Source organism: Acanthaster planci, linkage group LG08, assembly GCF_054643075.1.
Source record: "Acanthaster planci isolate LZ-2023a linkage group LG08, COTS_SCS, whole genome shotgun sequence".
Taxonomy (NCBI): domain Eukaryota; kingdom Metazoa; phylum Echinodermata; class Asteroidea; order Valvatida; family Acanthasteridae; genus Acanthaster; species Acanthaster planci.
In genome coordinates, this window is record NC_141784.1 from 17722888 (window position 1) to 17739552 (window position 16665).

At 43.9% G+C, this 16665-nt stretch overlaps 2 protein-coding genes across 2 annotated transcripts; one reads left to right on the top strand and one right to left on the bottom strand.

Moving 5' to 3' along the window:
• The first annotated feature begins 1315 nt into the window (after positions 1 to 1315).
• On the top strand, positions 1316 to 4924 carry LOC147798446 (uncharacterized). Its single transcript, XM_087139999.1, has one exon. It carries the CDS (start codon positions 2862 to 2864, stop codon positions 4461 to 4463), a length of 1602 nt encoding a protein of 533 aa, XP_086996125.1. The 5' UTR covers positions 1316 to 2861; the 3' UTR covers positions 4464 to 4924.
• A 145-nt stretch (positions 4925 to 5069) lies between these two features.
• Positions 5070 to 16581, bottom strand: LOC110987578 (uncharacterized). Its single transcript, XM_022250418.2, has 8 exons — positions 16296 to 16581; positions 15485 to 15605; positions 14741 to 14878; positions 13654 to 13783; positions 13040 to 13294; positions 12034 to 12218; positions 10133 to 10304; positions 5070 to 6832 (listed from the first exon to the last, which is right to left on the bottom strand). Coding segments are annotated over exons 1-8 (1140 nt in total). The 5' UTR covers positions 16298 to 16581; the 3' UTR covers positions 5070 to 6695.
• Between the last annotated feature and the right edge of the window lie 84 nt (positions 16582 to 16665).

Below are 16665 nucleotides of genomic sequence, written 5' to 3' on the forward strand. Positions count from 1 at the left end.
ATTCATCGGGTTGCACGAGGCAGAAGTACTAATTAAGCAGAACCAAAATAACGTGCAACGCTGAGAATACAGCTCCGTGTTCTGCTTACAACGCGAATTTGGTTTGGCAGTGGAGTTTTGTAATGCTAAAAGACAGCTGGGGTTTTCCAATTACATTAGCCGGGTGCAACGGAACCAAACAGACACCGAGTATATCAGACTACCCAAGCCCAAGATTGCCCACGAAGAACATTTCTACACTGCACGTGCTTTTATATTAAGTTAGTTAGTATGTTAAAGGAGCATTTAACATGATGGTTAATTCACATATCTATTACTAAAAATAACATTTAGTGATGCATAAAAGAACGTCAATAAATGGTGAAGGAATCTATTAATACCGGTAGTGAATCGTTTTACAAAGCCATGGATAATAAATACCATATAAAGCTATAGAACTTTTTATTTAGACGATAACAGTGACGACTGTTCTAGAAAAACACAAAAAGAATTTGATGAATGTGTTTTACACTAACTCAGAATTTATTTAATCCCACTTCAGGCACAAAAGCATTTTTGAATTGCCCTCGGTGGTACATGTACATTGCAAATCTGGTTTAATGAGAAAAGAAAATTTTGTCAGGTTCCAATTACAGCAATACTGGCAGGAACATTTAATCTATATCTCATTTTATTTTTTTTTAAATCAAAATAATAAACATTTGGCTTCAACCTTCCCATGTGACGCTCAGAATCGCTCCTGTTGGCCTCGCCATTCTTAAAAAAGACCGCTGACGGGCACCTTGAGTAATCCTGTGAAGAGTCCTTGGTAGCTGTACTCGGATTGGACTTCAAACGTCTAATTTTTGCACTTTTTGTGTTTGAATAAATACAGAGTATCGTGTTTACTGCCCACCATGTTTCTCAGTGGCACGTGGTTCCATTCCCCTGATTTCGATGCAGGACCGTGCATAATCATGTTATTACAGTGTAGTACCCAAAAGGTTTAACCTGTGTGAAGCCCTTCTGCTTGATAATCATTTTGAAAGGATTTCATCGAGCAGTCGTTTAGTGTGATTTGAATATGATATGGACAGGGAGGTTGTAAACATGTCAGAATTATTGGTGAGAGTTGTTAGGAAAAATCAGTCTACATGTGTATAAACTAGTATATGATGGTTAATACATGTACGTTTGGAAAACATCTTTTACATGTGGTTGATATGTTGTTTTTTTCTGGAGGGGGCCTCAGCCCTGTTGCGCTCCCACGATCCTTATCCGGCGGTAAGTGCAACAGAAAGTTCCAGTGGAAAGTGCCACAGTTTATATCCTGTAGATTTACCGTACCGGGGGACAAGGCTGGTTTCAAAAGCAGCTCAGCACGTTTTGGTGGGAGTGGACCACATGCATATCCTTTCGAAAGACATGACCTTAACGACATTTAGGGGCCTTTGCTCTGACCTTTTGCTGATGTTGATTAGGGTCGTCTGTTATTGGGGACACTGGAAACCGTCCATCACCACTGATGTTCCAGATCCAGAAATAAAGGGCTTAGGAGTTTGTGGGGAAAGTGTATTTGGGTCCTTTAAATCACGCCTGAATGTGCTTTATTACTGGAGACGGAAAAGAAAGATATTTGTGGGCTGTCAGAAATTCCGGAATTGGACCATCGACCATCAAATTTCTTTTCTATGAGTCACAGTGATAGTCTTGGCTAATCAGTGGTTAGCGAATCATGGCTGGTCGTGAGTAAAGGCGAAATAACTATTCTGGATTTCCTAACTAAAAACATAATTACAACATGTGCTACCCCCCAAAAATGAATAAATATCCGCCCCTTTTAACACTTCAGGGGCAGATGTGCATTTTGAGATATGTAACCAAACGATAATTATAAAAAGGATGGCTCATAGTCCTCGAGAAATCGAACGACGACGATTTTGTCATGAAGTAATCACATGTACTTTCCTGGACTGGCAATATGATGATGTACGGGCGCCTAGCGAGGGGCGATCAGTATGTGCGCATGCGTGTCTGAGACAAAAACGGAGAGAAAGAGATCAGAGAAATCAGTATCATTGCTTCGTTTTGAGCACAGTCGTTTCCAGGTACACAGGTTTTCACCCAGGTACAATTCGTCTCTGAGAAACTATAAAGGCAGTGAGTTCAGCTTTAGGTTAAGAAATCGCTGTGTCGTGAGGAGGGTTATGGCATTTGGACATGCCGGACCTGACATCTGCGTATTGTCAGACCTTCAGCGGGAAAGGGAGAATAAATACGAATTAATGTTGGCAAAACCTCCGTAATTACGCTTACTGAAAAACAACACATGGTTTGCACTGTTAATACATGTGGAATGATTTTCTAACACTTGTGTTGAAAGTTGTAGGGATTTCACGCCTTCTTACAGGCTTTAATATTGCATTTATAGCTACATGTGCAGTTGAAGCAAATATAGTCGAAGTGCGTTGCAAATATGACCCGCAAGACCATTAAAACTGAAACAGAAACTAGTTTCTCACCTACATGGTCTTACTTTAGTCAGATCTATTCTCCAGGCTACTCACATCGATTCACACATTCTTGCCAGTTGTGATCCCACGCCCAACTGTTCAAAAAATGACGGTCATGCCCTTCAGAAGACCAACCATGTGCGACCGCATTCAGAGAATGGGTCTCCACTAGATAGCGAAAGTGTTTTAGTCACACTCAGTAGTGCAGCGAAATACTAATCCACCCGGGCAAAATAGTAGGCCATTTTTCCCCCACAGTCATGTCCTACACGCTTCTGTAGAAACAGCTGCAGGATCTGTGGCATTTACGATTCCTCGCCCACTCAGCTCGGCGGTATCTGCGGCGGCAATTTACAGGGGGATGCGGCCATGAATAAGGCGACATCGTTATGGTTGCTCCTCTGCGCCTGTTGGTGTGCCCTCAGAGTTGACGCCATATTGAATCCAGTGACACTGTCCACAGCGAGGATTGTTCCAGCTGGCACAGAGCCCACGGAAGGCGATACGGTGGTCCTTCAGTGCAACGTCACCGTACTTTTGACCAGTGGAAATTATACAATTGAATGGCTCAGACAGGGGGGAAATATGTGGGAAGTGGTCACACTGAACGGGAACAGCCTGAAACCGCGCTATGCCACCTCCACTAGTGAGTACTTACCAGATTTGAAGGTTGGTTTTCTGAACATCAGCAACGTCACAAAAGATGACGGGATTTTCTCATGTGAAGTCTGGGACGGTGGCAACCGGTTAACAGGAAGGGGCGTACCTGCTTTTTTGGTACGCTACTTCCCTCCCGATCCCTACCCGATCTGTTCCCCTAGTGGCAGCTATGCTGTTCAGCAAGGGGCAACTCTCGCTATGAACTGCACCACTGACCCAGGCCATCCGTTGGTACAGGTGAAAGTCAAACCGTCAGTTTTTGGTGTCTTCTGGAGTTTCTTTGGTGACGGGGAGCGAGTGATATCATCAAGTCTGTTGGTGAGTGCCGACCATCAGAACGTCACTTTCTTGTGCAACGTGACCTCGGCATCAGCGTTTCCGGGTAGAGAAAGTTCCTGCACTATTGGGCCGCTCGATATCCTTAGCGCGACGGTCCCCGGAGTGACAGCGCAGCCCGACATTTTATCTACCGTGGAACCACTACAAACATCTGGTTCCTCAACCGAGCCCGGTGGGACATCTCCACTGACGACCGAAGGCTCCGGAAACAAGACAGTCCCCGGAGTGACAACCCAGGCTGACGTTACATCTACCGAGGAACCACTACAAACCTCTGGTTCCCCAACCGAGTCCGGAAGAGCATCCCCACCGATGACCGGCGGCCCCGAAGAACCTCCCGTCGCCTGGATCGCTGTCGCTGTGGTCGTCTTCATCCTTTTCATAGTCTCAATGCTCCTCAATGTCTTCTTTATCATCACGCGTTGCCGTCAGGGGAGCTCCAAGACCGATGATCCGTCCCCACCTGACATCGAGTTGCAAAAACCGGGAAAGGATGAAGACGGCTATGTGACACCCATAGTGGAAGACAGGACAGACGAGGCCGTCTACCAAATAGTCTTAGAAACTAAAGAAGACGAGCATAAATACGTCGTGGCGGGAGAGGCGTATACTGATGTCATTGCGGACGAGAAGTATACTGATGTCGTTGCGGACGAGGAGTGTACTGATGTCGTTGCGGACGAGGAATATACTGATGTTGTTGCAGACGAGGAGTGTACTGATGTTGTTGCGGACGAGGAGTGTACTGATGTTGTTGCGGACGAGGAATATACTGATGTTGTTGCGGACGAGGAATATACTGATGTTGTTGCAGACGAGGAGTATACCGATGTCGTTGTGGACGAGGAGTATACTGATGTCATTGCGGACGAGGAATATACTGATGTCGTGGCGGACAAGGACAATGGCCAAAAAGATGACAAGACGACCCAAGACGAGCAAGACTATCAGAACGTCAAAAGTAAGACATGAAATATATGGGTTCCTAGAGCTGTGCGTCAGAATATGGCGCAGGCACCGTCACTGGATAACGCTTCTCGCTTGTCCACGAGTGAGGCTTTTCCTTACCCAAATCGTTTCGGGCAGATGGGAAGGATACGCAAATAATTACCTTGGAAACCTTTTTTGGTTGCGTGTGAACGATATCATAAGGTTTGTGGTGATAAGGTGCGACTAAATACATGTATACAGTACCCTGCCAGCACCGGTAATGGGGGGGGGGTGAGGCAGAACAAGCCAACGGGCATATCCCAAGAACCATACATGGGGGACTTTATGGTGATGCTTGTAGATTATGTCGATGGAAGGGCAGCTGTTTGGCGGAAGGCGGTCCCTATAAGAACAGCTTCGTTTGGAATATTTGAAACACTCTCTTTACGCCTACCTCGGCTCTGCAAGTAAATTCTCGCCAGCCTTCAAAGTTCAGCCCTGATAGACCATTTTCACCCACGTGACTTAATGTAAACAACACCACCACGTGTGGACCGTCTTGGCCACGGTGATCGCGTATATTCCTACGGGCAGCTTCAACCACGTGCGAGCGCACGTGCGAATTGGAAGATCAATTATTTGATAATATGCCTTACTCAGAATTTCCTTTATTCACAGTTTGGACGTAAACAAATGAACGGAACAATTTTATGAAATCTGAAAACTTGTTTCATGAAAGACGACAATTTCATCGGGTTAAATGAGGCAGAAATCATGGTTAGACAGAACAAAATATACGGCAGTAAAATACAGTTCTGTCTCAGGATGTCTCCTTACACAACAAATTAAGTTTGGGAATGGACATTTGTAATGCTAAATATACCTCTGGCATGTATTCTAAAATTAAGAACTACACTTGCCAGGTGAAACTGAACCAAACCGACACACATTCTGTAGACTTCTCCAACCACAAGCTAAACACTCACTCAAGATGAACATTAGGAGAGTCGAACTGCCGAAACGCATGGAAGAATCAAAATGTTTAAGAAATGGATCGACAGGTGAATGCCCGTTTGTGATTTCATAACGCGCAGATGAACTTCGTGGTTTGAATGCCGCTTTAAAGGATCCAGGGAATGAATTTTTCTTAGAATCACTTTTTGTGTATCTCTGTACTCTTCTTCCATGTATGAAGACTGGTGGACATCTTTTTGAGTTACGTGAACTGAACGGTGCACTTTTTCAAAAATTAAACATTTTGACCAAGCATTCCATGACTAGGGAGGGCGCTTTTGCATTGATGCAAATCCAGGAAGACATGGTTCAGTTTGTATGTTTTCATGTTCAAATTGCGAATCCCATATTTGCTATCTGGGAACTTTTCTGTGGAAGGGATTTTTGCTGGATTATTGCCAAATACTTACACAGCAATAAATTGCCAAAGAAAATGAAATCTGCCATAACAGTGGTTAAAAAAATCGAGACATTTTCTGTGCACAAATCGATGCAACATTGAGATTCAGTGCCTTGGATGACATCATAATTCTGCTCATGAATATGCAAATGACATTAGCATAAAAACCAATACAGCATAAAAATATGGGTTAAAATCGCAAAACAAAACTTTTAGATAAGCATGAAACCAATAGATACAGTTTCAAGGGTTTTAGTCAATTTATAAAAATATTTCTATTTCCTGGTTCCTTTAAAATGAATAGTTGTTTATAAAGAGCTGTACTGAATATGACACGGATAAAGTAATTCTACATTTTTTTAACTATACTTTTTTAAACCTTACGATTAACAATTATAATTAGACAATTGCTTTATATAAATTGCTCTCATATTGTTGGTATATTGGAAAACATCTTGTCTCCATTACTTATTTCACATCAAAAATTCCCATATTTTTTCGCATTTTGTATTAATCTGCTATTTTGTGCTTAGTTTGTCGTATCACATTTTATCAATCCTTTCAACTCTTTATGTTTTCGCCATGGATTTCAAATCATGAACTAACTACATTCACGAAGAGTTAAAATGCCTGACTTTTCTGTTCTTTTCTATGTAATGTAGTTGCATTTGGGGGGGGGTTGGAGTACAAAACACTGTCAGAGCCCTTGTTGATCCCAGCACCTGCATGCGTTTGATAATAACCAACGGGGCTGGGGGTGGGAATTGCCGCTGTATGAGGTTCAAAAGGATATTCCACACAGAAAAATAAAATGGAGTATACAAAGCTAAAGGGAAACCAGATATAACGATCAGCGGTCACTACACCCTCAGAAGAAGGTTAACGGAGTCCGGGCCGGCATTGGCAACCCTGTCCTTGACTGCCCTGGTCACAAGGATTTCGGCAACATCCGACGGCATCATGTTCTTGTTCTTACCCAGCTCAATCGCTGCCACACCTATCGACAGAAGGAAAAAAAATAGATACTCACTGACAAGTCGCCGAAGACGCAGTCCCCAGGTGTTCATAATGAAGGACTGAACAAGTAAAAAGAAATCAAATTTGTCGAACGTTCAGAGGGAATTGTTGAATCGCATCCCAAAACGATCGCGTCGAACGGACATGAGTTATAATTGGATTGTTCGACGGTAGTCGACTGCTGTAATGTCAACGAAATGCGCGCTTTCCCACTGCTTGGGCGTTGCCCTTGATTTTTTTCGGGGGAAGGGGAAGCACATATCCGCAGTAAGCTGATAAACCATTTACGGTGGAATGGGTCAGTTCCGAATTATTTTTTGGCTAATTCCTTGGAGTCACAGAACGTGATTTCGGCCGATATAGCATTTACAATGTATTCAAGGCAACAACGGGCTTAACTGTGTCCATGTGTGCCATGACGCGAGCGCACCAATTGCATGTGCATTGATGGAGGAAGCGAGCGATCTCAGCGAATGCTCTGCAGCGTCTGTACTTCTTTCGAAAAAAAAGCCCCGTGAAATGGCTGAGACCACCCCAGCTCTCTCCATACGGGGAGGGGGAAATGGGCGAGTGAACTCACGAAACAGACGTGTCAGGGTGGCGTGCGCAAATGTTTTTTTTAAAGTTGACGACAGCCTGGTACCCAAATACGTTCTATGGACTGTTTTTTATTTGTCTCGAAAACAAATTCAGAGAAAAGGTATTTGTCGATGGGCTTCAAGCCTGTAATAATTCATTTATTTCAAAATTTATGTTGCATGTCCGGTGAAACGTTGCTTATATTAAGGGTTTTCTAAACAGTTCTTTCATATCCCCATTTTGATATTACTTCTTTTAACCTTGGGTAGAGAGGGTGGCCTCGCCTGGCGAGTCCATTGGAGCTAATTAACATATTATTATTTTTTGTTAAGTCCAAATTCCACGACTACTTATCATATCCTACCCCTGAACATGCTGAAAAGCCTGGTTTAGTCATTTTACAGCCAGGGCCTCCCCTAGCGAGAATAAATGCAAAAAACCCAGACAGCCTTGAGCCAGCCTCCAGGCAATTCCCATTGGACTGTGTACAAATTGGTCCCTTGTGCAGAACCTAATGGGCTGTTTACAAAACGGTGCCTGGGGCAGGCAGTGGAATGTTCTTTATCAGTGACAGCTGTCTGGAACTTGTCAGAGGCCTCTGTCGGCTGTCTTTCAAGTGTTATTTTTGTTGGGGGTGTGTGTGGTATGGCTTGGCTGGTGCGTGGCGAGGGCCCCCTTCAAATCCGGATAGCCTGGGAAAACAACCCCCCCCCCGCGGTACTGTGATGTACTTTTGGTGGTTTGTAAGATCTGTAGAGGCTATGGGACAACCTCTGAAGCATTAATATACCTTCAGGACGGACTCAATGCGGACTCGGGGCGGACTCAAATATGGAATTCCATATCTGCCGTCGTGCGTCGCCCGTCGTGCGTCGCCCGTCGTGCGTCGCCCGTCGTGCGTCGCCCGTCGTGCGTCGCCTGTCGTGCGTTTCCCGTGGTTTTTTTTGGTCATGATTGCGCAGTGGTATTTTTAACTTTGACCCGTGATCGTTTCACATGTACATGTCCTTGTTCGATCGATCCACCATGCCTGACTCTCATTCTAGCAATAGAACTGGAAGATGTACATGGATTCGTTTTTGCAGTTGTGCCAAAATCCAATTGAAAGAAGAAATAATGTCCTGACATCGGCTAAGTAACGTGTATATGAAATAACACCATTTTGGTTACATAAATAAATCGACAAAATAGACTTTTGTTACGGTAGATTGTTTTTCTCGATAACTTAGTTACTCTAGACGTAACTTCAATTTACTCGTTAACAGCCAGACTTTAGGTCTATAGCCTATGTGATATTTCTGTCTGTCCCTGCACGATATCCCACAGAACGGAATGTAAATAATAGATTATTTACAATGTTTGATTCCCAATAGTTTTCAGAAGAGACGAACTGATTCAACATTATTTTGAGGGCGGGTATACCTATGATGAAATGTGCTGTATACTCCAAATTAGACATGACTTTATTTGCAGGTTGGCTCACAGAAGTCTTTTAAACAGTAACGTTACTTGTTAGCCCCATAAATAATGCTGATGTGCTGGACAACCTGTTCTCATTGGTCTATCCACCATGGCATACACACCTACAAAAACCAACACGTCATATTTTCTGAAACTTAAACCAAGTGGTAATTGCCCCTTAACAATACATTTAATAAACAGTTTGTTATCCACAGCACGTCTAATATTTCTGGATTTCAAGGTGAAATTGAGAGGACAAGATAGAATATCTGTATCGGTTGCCAGATTTCTTCCTGGAATTTGATGAAAACAAGTCGGCACTTTTTTACAGTATGCAAATTAGAATAACACTGCGGATAAGTTGGCCGGAACAATTTTTGCTGAAAATGTTTCCCCCAAAAAAACACTTAGTTGAATTCTCAGAGAGGCGATATTTTCTTTTCAAGGGGCAGGGGTAGTCTAGCATTATTGGAATCAATTATGTGAGTAGTATATGCTTTGCAGGTGGGATTTGTACTTGCCTTATTCGGAAAAGATCTTTAGAAGTGAATGGAATCATCACATTGTCATTTGTTAAACAACGGCTTTTGCATGTCCTATGCAACCCATTTGATGGGCGACGCACGACGGACGACGGACGACGCACGACGGGCGACGCACGACGGAAAATGGCATGTTTGGAACTGGTAAATGGCAGAATTGGGACACAACAAAAAGCAAAATGCGACGGACGACGGGCGACGGCAGATATGGAATTCCATACTCAGGGCTCTACAAACCTGAAAAATGCAATGGACTTAACGGAATAGTCCGTCCCCGTAACCGTGTAGGTTTGACCTTGGGAACGCCTCCTTAAATCGCAAAGGACTCTCTCATTAGGGATGCCAAAAAGTCAAAAAGAGAAGGAAGAGAGAAAATGTTTTAAATTATCAACAGAATGGCGGTCACGTGGATTACGAACTTCAGTAACTGTTATACTGAGCGTGATCATACGAAGATTTAAGACATACATATCATATCGATCAAACGTCAACGAATAGAAAAACACTGTCGGCATGTCTGTTTTTAGCAAAATTGTCATCACACGAGACCAAGATCGACCACGTGAAATGGACATGCAGATAGTTTATGGGGCTCGAACTTGGTCCTAAATTGTGATAGGCTCGATTTCCGACGAGCTGAGGACTGCTCCGTTGTGGGGATTCTGCAGTGTGAGCGGGGGGGGGGAGCAGGGAATTACCCGAGACGTGTGGGCATGCCATGGAGGTACCACTCTTGTATGTGGTTTCGCGGTCCGTCTTGATGCCGGCGCTCAGAATGGAGCTCCCCGGGGCAAAGATGTCCACGCAGGTGCCATAATTGGAGAAGTAGGAGCGGGCATCAGTGTCCGTCGTGGAGCCGACCGTGATGGCCTGCCAACAGAAAGCCAGCAATTTAAGGGACTTACGGACTGATTCATGAGTAACTATGATCAAAGCAATCGAAGATCTGTTGATGTTACAACAGTCTAAGCCTATGCTGACTGCATAATCATACCCTTTACGTAAGAGCAGAAACATATAGTGCTGTGTCATTCCCATCAAGGTTCCGGGATCATGAGAAAGCAACACCAAAGAAGAAACTTGACGAGAACTGTACTCAGGTCTAAATAATTTATGAACTCCAGAACTCACATTTTGAAGAACATAATACAGAAATAAACCGAACTAGGTGGTCGCTGTCGACGGTTCCCTCAGACCAACTACGCCGAGCGCAGGAACGTGGCCAAAATATAAAGACATTATTACGTAATCTAACAAATGAATAGGCAATTCCACCTAAGCTTGTGTGTTAAAAAAACGTGAAGAATGTTTCACAGCAAAAGCTAGCTCCAATTGTTCACCCACTAATTTTCAATTAAATAGACCGATTGCGCCCTCTAAGTCACGTGACCCAAAGTGCGTATCAAACATCAACAAACATGACGTCCTGCCACAGCAAAGTGAATCGTAAATCTTGTTTACCAAAATTAAAGCCTGTTTTGGGTATAGTACTCGGCGTATCTTTAATCAGATTACTGTACCCCCTGTCCGATTATTTTCGGCATATCACACTCATGACACACTCTCATGCAGCGAAGTTTGTTGATGTTTCATACACACTATATGTCACATGACTTAGTGGCCGCAATCGGTCTATACCGGTATTGTGTGATTTGATGGCTGTTGAAGGACTCGAAGGGTCGCTGGAACACGGAAAGAGTTTTTAAATTAATAATTCTTTGCCTTCAATGCACTTTGGGTTTATAAAGTGCAAGTATAAATACATTGTAAAACTGCCTAGTAAGGTACAATCCTGAAATTCCTGAGATTTCCCCTCGGGGCAACTGGTGTGTTGTGGTTCTTTAAAAGCTTTAGCGTATCCAGTGCATAAATGACGGCAACACGCACCTGCATGCACGCACCACCGATTTCTATAGCGTTCATAAATATCGCGCTTTGTATCGGTTGTATCCTTTTTATCGTTCGAGTAGAATTGGTGAAGTTGCAGTCACTTACTAACCGGATAGATGGTACGGGTGCAGCGCACAAATTCAAGGGCAACTTTTTGCCGAGCTCATTAGCATAAACAGCGGCCCGGAGGTTTTTTTTATTAAGATTATTTGGCAGAAAAAATGGACGGATTGTGGAAACATATGTCAGGATCAACTCCCTGGGTTTGGGCGCTTCCATCCGAGGGCAGACTTGATAGAATACGCTCGACTCGAAATAGTGCGCCGCCAAGAGTTTGTAACGCGTCGACCCAATGCGCGTTTGGATTGGAAAGGGTGGACGGATTTCACCCGTCGTGAGTGGCCAACGCGTTTCAAACTCGTCGAGGCGCACAACTGTGAATCGTCCATACCACGGACGGAAAGCTGTCCTCAGTGCCTGAGGAAGTAGAGGGAAGCCATGATTTTTAAAGACAGGTTGCGAGCAGGTTCAGGTACTATCACTTTTCGAAAGGTGCGTTGGTTTTACGTGAATAATTAATAATGTAACTATTTTGTAATTAACTTTTGTTGGAGAACTCCAATAATTGAGCCTGAGCTTTAGTGATATTACTCTGTTTTCAATGGGGCTTGAATTAGTTCACTGCACCCACTAGACTTGCTCTTTTTACCTTGGGCGCGCTAGCGGGCGAGTTCCAGCACGCCGGCCAGTCGTCGTTTCCCGCTGATACCACCACTGTAATGCCTGCGTTGTGCATCCTAGAAACTGCATTGTTGATGGACTCGATCTTACCCCCGCCTAGGGACATGGAGGCAACCGATGGACCACTGGCGTGACCTATGACCCAGTCCATACCTGCATTAAACCACGGAGAAAGGAAAAGGGTAAACCATGCAGTCAAATCACATTTTGTATAGAGGGCCTATATGGCTGCCATCTTGCAGACCAGTGTTTTTGTTTGTACAAAGGAGGTTTCCCTGTGGAAGGAAAGAACTGCCCTACAAGATGGCAACCACGCAAAGCCTCTGTACACTCCTGCGAATAGCCTCTGTCTTAAAATTAATCTGTTGTGACGTAGGAACATCAAAATGCTGGGGAAAAGCAGAGTTGTAAAGACTCGAGTCAGTGACTCGACTCGAGTTACAATTACATGTATTTACAACTCGACTCGAGTCCCGACTTGGGTCACCCCTGCTCGCCGCCACCAAGTGATTCGACTCTACATAAAAGAGTCCGAATCAGAAGACTTGACTCGAGTCAAAGCTAATAAGATTCGAGTCCCGATACAGAAAACAGCTTTGTGAGAAATATTTGCAAAGACTTACAGTGCTGGTTTGTCGTGTTCGCCCCTTGTCACGAATACGGCATGATCCTACCCTAATTTTTTGTTGAGTCAAATTCGCTTCACTTTCGCATTCGCCTGTAGTATGAACGAGCCTCCTTATGGAAGCCAAGCAAATTTGACATCACAGAAGATGTGCAGCGGAATTTCGCTTGACTTGAAATGTGTTTAACTTATTGCGAATTGGTATTATTCGAATTCGTGATTTTTATTTTGATTTGCCCTAGCAAATCCGCGTTAGTGTTCGCTTTTGCGTGAAATACGAACCAACCTTTAAAGTCGTGTGATATAAAGCTGCGGTCAATTCATTATGTCATGGCCACTGTGGGCATACCTTCCTGGACGCCTGACCAAGTCCCAGACCCGGAGCAGCTCAGAACCCGGACAGACCAGATGGTTGCTTTCTTAGCCACCCCATACGTCTTGCCCGCGATGGTGCCGGCGCAGTGCGTGCCGTGGCCGCGACAGTCCCGAGCGCCCCAGCCGTCGTCGAAGACGTCGTGCCCGAGGTGGGCGCGGCCTTCGAACTCCTCGTGGGTGTGTCGAACTCCCGTGTCAATGACGTAGACACTTACACCCTCCCCGTCGCCTGTTGATAAGTTATGGGATTGAAGTTCTAAGATGTTTTCAATTTTGAATTTTTGTTGAAATTCGTATTGGTGGTGCAAGGAGATAAAAACTGACGGCAATTCCATCCCAACTACAGTGTATAATTATGCACGCTAATGAGCCTGAAGAACTAACGAGGTGACTCCCCTCCGTCTTAACTTGTCTGGCGGGAAATTTCGTTAAGTACTTAAATGTGAATGATTATGGCAACGTAAATGAACACTCAATGATCCTGATTTTGCAGACTTCGAGTTCCAAATCTTTTTGACAGGGCAGGTTGTTACCAACACGCTGTTGATATGTACAGACCACCTAAACAGACAAATCGCCTATTTTTACCTGTTGGAGAGTAGTTCCCATCGAGAGGCAGGTCATCTTGGTCAATGCGGTCTAGTCCCCACGATCCTACCTCTGTTTCGTGGACTACGCCATCCTGTTCGACGTACTCAACACCATCGATGGCCCGAACCTGACCAAAGTTGAAAATCCACCTCATTGAAAATTTAGATCTGTATCACCCATTTCAAACAGGCGTTCTGGAGTTGCGCCGATCCAAATCAAAAGCAAATCTTGAATTAAGTACGAGCAAAGTTCGACGTCTGAAACACTGGGAGCGACCAGGCGTGCCAGCAGGCGAAGATCGAAACTTCACGGCGCTCGGAATGACACCGGAGCATTTTGGTTTCAGACGTCGCTCTTTTCATGGGCCAAACCCACTGTAAATGTGTATTTTAAGTTTGTCCGAAACTAAACTTTAATTGGGTCGACACGAGTCCCTCTTAGTTCTGTTTGGTTCGTCGCCACCCTAGAACGCACGTGCGAAACGGGTTGTAACTCGGTGAAACTCCATTACATTTTTCCTATCTCGCTGGCAAAATATGCCATGGACAATCTTTGCGTGGCGCGATCCAATGAGAGAGTAGCAACAGCTTAAGTTGTGAATAATTGGAAACCCCAGAAGCTGTTTACTATGCGTGGCGTGCCTGCAAAGAAGAAGCTCCGCCCCATCCACACATTAAACCTATCAGAACGACGCAGAGAATGATCCATAAATCGTGGACATGATCGCTCCATCACTGCCAGTTATTCCTAGACTCCTTCGAAATTAAAAAAAAACAAGAAAAAAAAAACATTCCAAGACATTCCAAGAGAAAATGCGCTGTATATGCTCTCAGAGAAAGCACTTTAATGAATAAAATGTAAATTTGAGCGGAGAATTAACATACAGCTTTCTGACTGGTTGACATGCTGGTCGAAAGGAGAAAGGAGTGGAGTTACCTTGAACTGATCTACCCAGGTGTAAACAGATTCTACCATTTGAAAAGGCGGTATGAACAAATATATCGCTGGCAAAAATCGCCAATTCTTTTCAGTCGATACTGGAAAGAGTCTGGAAAGTTGTTCGTGACCGGGTAGGTACACTAACCAAGTCTACTTTGTCGTCCGGGATGTCCACAAATATGGCATTCAAGAAGTTGGTAGTTCTCCTGACAGCATTGGGGTATCCAGCTCTTCCCAGCTGCTCGTGAAATCCGCTTTTGTAAAAACCTCGTGAAACGCTGTCCTGTTGAAAGTGAAAACAAGACGTGAGCGACATTGTGCTGGTTTGGTATTTGGGAAACAGCGGTCGCAGCGTAAATTTGTGTCTGAAATTGGGGGGATTGGGGATGGGGAAAGGTGGGGAGGGGCATGCGTGTTTGAAAAGCGGGGGCGGGGGTACACAATATGACTCTATATAGAAGTCGATGTTCATGATATTAATGTTCATCTGTAATATGTATTCAGAATGCCATTTTTATGGCTTTTTAAATTGTCCTCCTATTTTGAGTGATACTGACTACATTTTAGTCGTTGGAAGTCTGAAATATTCTTCACCATTCACTTGATTTTTTGCTCAACACAAAAAGTGGGTGTGTGTGGAAGGATGATTCAATAGCCCATCCCCCATCTCAAAAAGTGTGGGGGGAATATATCCCCATCCACTTGGGATTTACGTCCATGAACAGCAGAGTTCACCGGCTCCGAATAACATTGTTCAGCCTCCAAAGTTTCATTTAAAGAGGAAACGAGGACTCCTGTAAATAGGCACGAAAGATGTGACCAATTAATGTAATTGCTACATTTTAAAGAAGAAAGATATTTAAGAAACTCCAAAACATTTAAGACTTGCCTTTATTTTGACGATGTACCTGTTGGGAAGTGGTTCCGTGGTTTGGTATAATGGCGCAAGCGGCTCGCCAACTACCAGGATGAGGCACATACACAGTAGAATAAAGGTTCTCATGGTGGGCCTACAGAAATAAATGATTTACCGCAAAGAAGAGACATTTGTTTGATTTGTTTTCCAGGTGAAAAAAATATGCAGAGGCACAGTCCATCCCAGTTTTCCTCCTACTGTTGCAGTATTCAGTGTCTAGGCAGAATCCGACCTCCTTTAAATTTCATCGATATAACAACAAATCTCAGCCATATAACAACAGTTTCGACTTAATATAACGCTTGGTTTTTAAATTAATGGTCTGATGCGTCTCTGAAGTTTCATTTCATGTATCCACTGTCGGTTACCCTATGGAGTGCGAACGAGAACCCCTCTTTAAGCATTGACACTGAGAGTTGCAATTTCGTCGGTTGCACCACGAAGTGACGCACCCGTCCCATACATAGACTTTGTACACACGATGCGACGGCTCGTGGTTCAGCAACTGTCCACGGTGTGGTTTTTCAGTTCGTGATGCAACCCACAGATTATAGAAGTGTTGAATAATAATATTGGGTCCTAAATGTGATGCCTCCAATAGGCAGGAGCCCCAAGCCAATACGTCAGTAGGAGGAAAAGGCAAAAGGTTGGCAGGAGCGCAGGAAAATCAAGATCTGGCCATGTTCTTAGTTGCATAAATTATTTAGTTTAAAAATTCTTTTAAAAAGGGGAAGGAAAAAATACCAATATTGACACCACTTTAATGCATGTTGATCATACGTACATTTATCTACGGCCGATGGTTGAACTGTTTTTCTCTCAATACAAAATTACGGTAGTGCACCGTTGTCACCAGCAGTACATGCGTTCAGTGAATGTTGTAGGTCCTCATTCATTAAGGTGTGACAATATTGGGCCTAACGTGACGCGTTTTTCTACATTGACGAGGTTTAGACGGTGCGTCACTTTTGAAGGTTGCAGTTATTCACAGTCAAAAGATAAATATCCATTCACGATCAAATGACCGTTGATGTAGTATGGCAATGGCGGCGTCCACGCTTATCAATTTCAGGTGACCTTTATCTTATCGTGAAGTTCCAAAGTTTCTCGCACTGTATACACAGTAATGGGCCTTTGGGGTAATCACACTGAGA

Bases quoted from the DNA above. Each gene is read 5' to 3' on its own strand.
- LOC110987578 (XM_022250418.2), bottom strand. The intron at 13,784-14,740 runs GTTAGTGTACCT...AACTTTGGTCAG, and splicing joins CGGACGACAAAGTAGACTTG to GTTCGGGCCATCGATGGTGT. The intron at 10,305-12,033 runs GTAAAAAGAGCA...TTCTGTTGGCAG, and splicing joins CGCCCGCTAGCGCGCCCAAG to GCCATCACGGTCGGCTCCAC.
- LOC147798446 (XM_087139999.1), top strand. From the start codon at position 2,862: ATGAATAAGGCGACATCGTTATGGTTGCTCCTCTGCGCCTGTTGGTGT.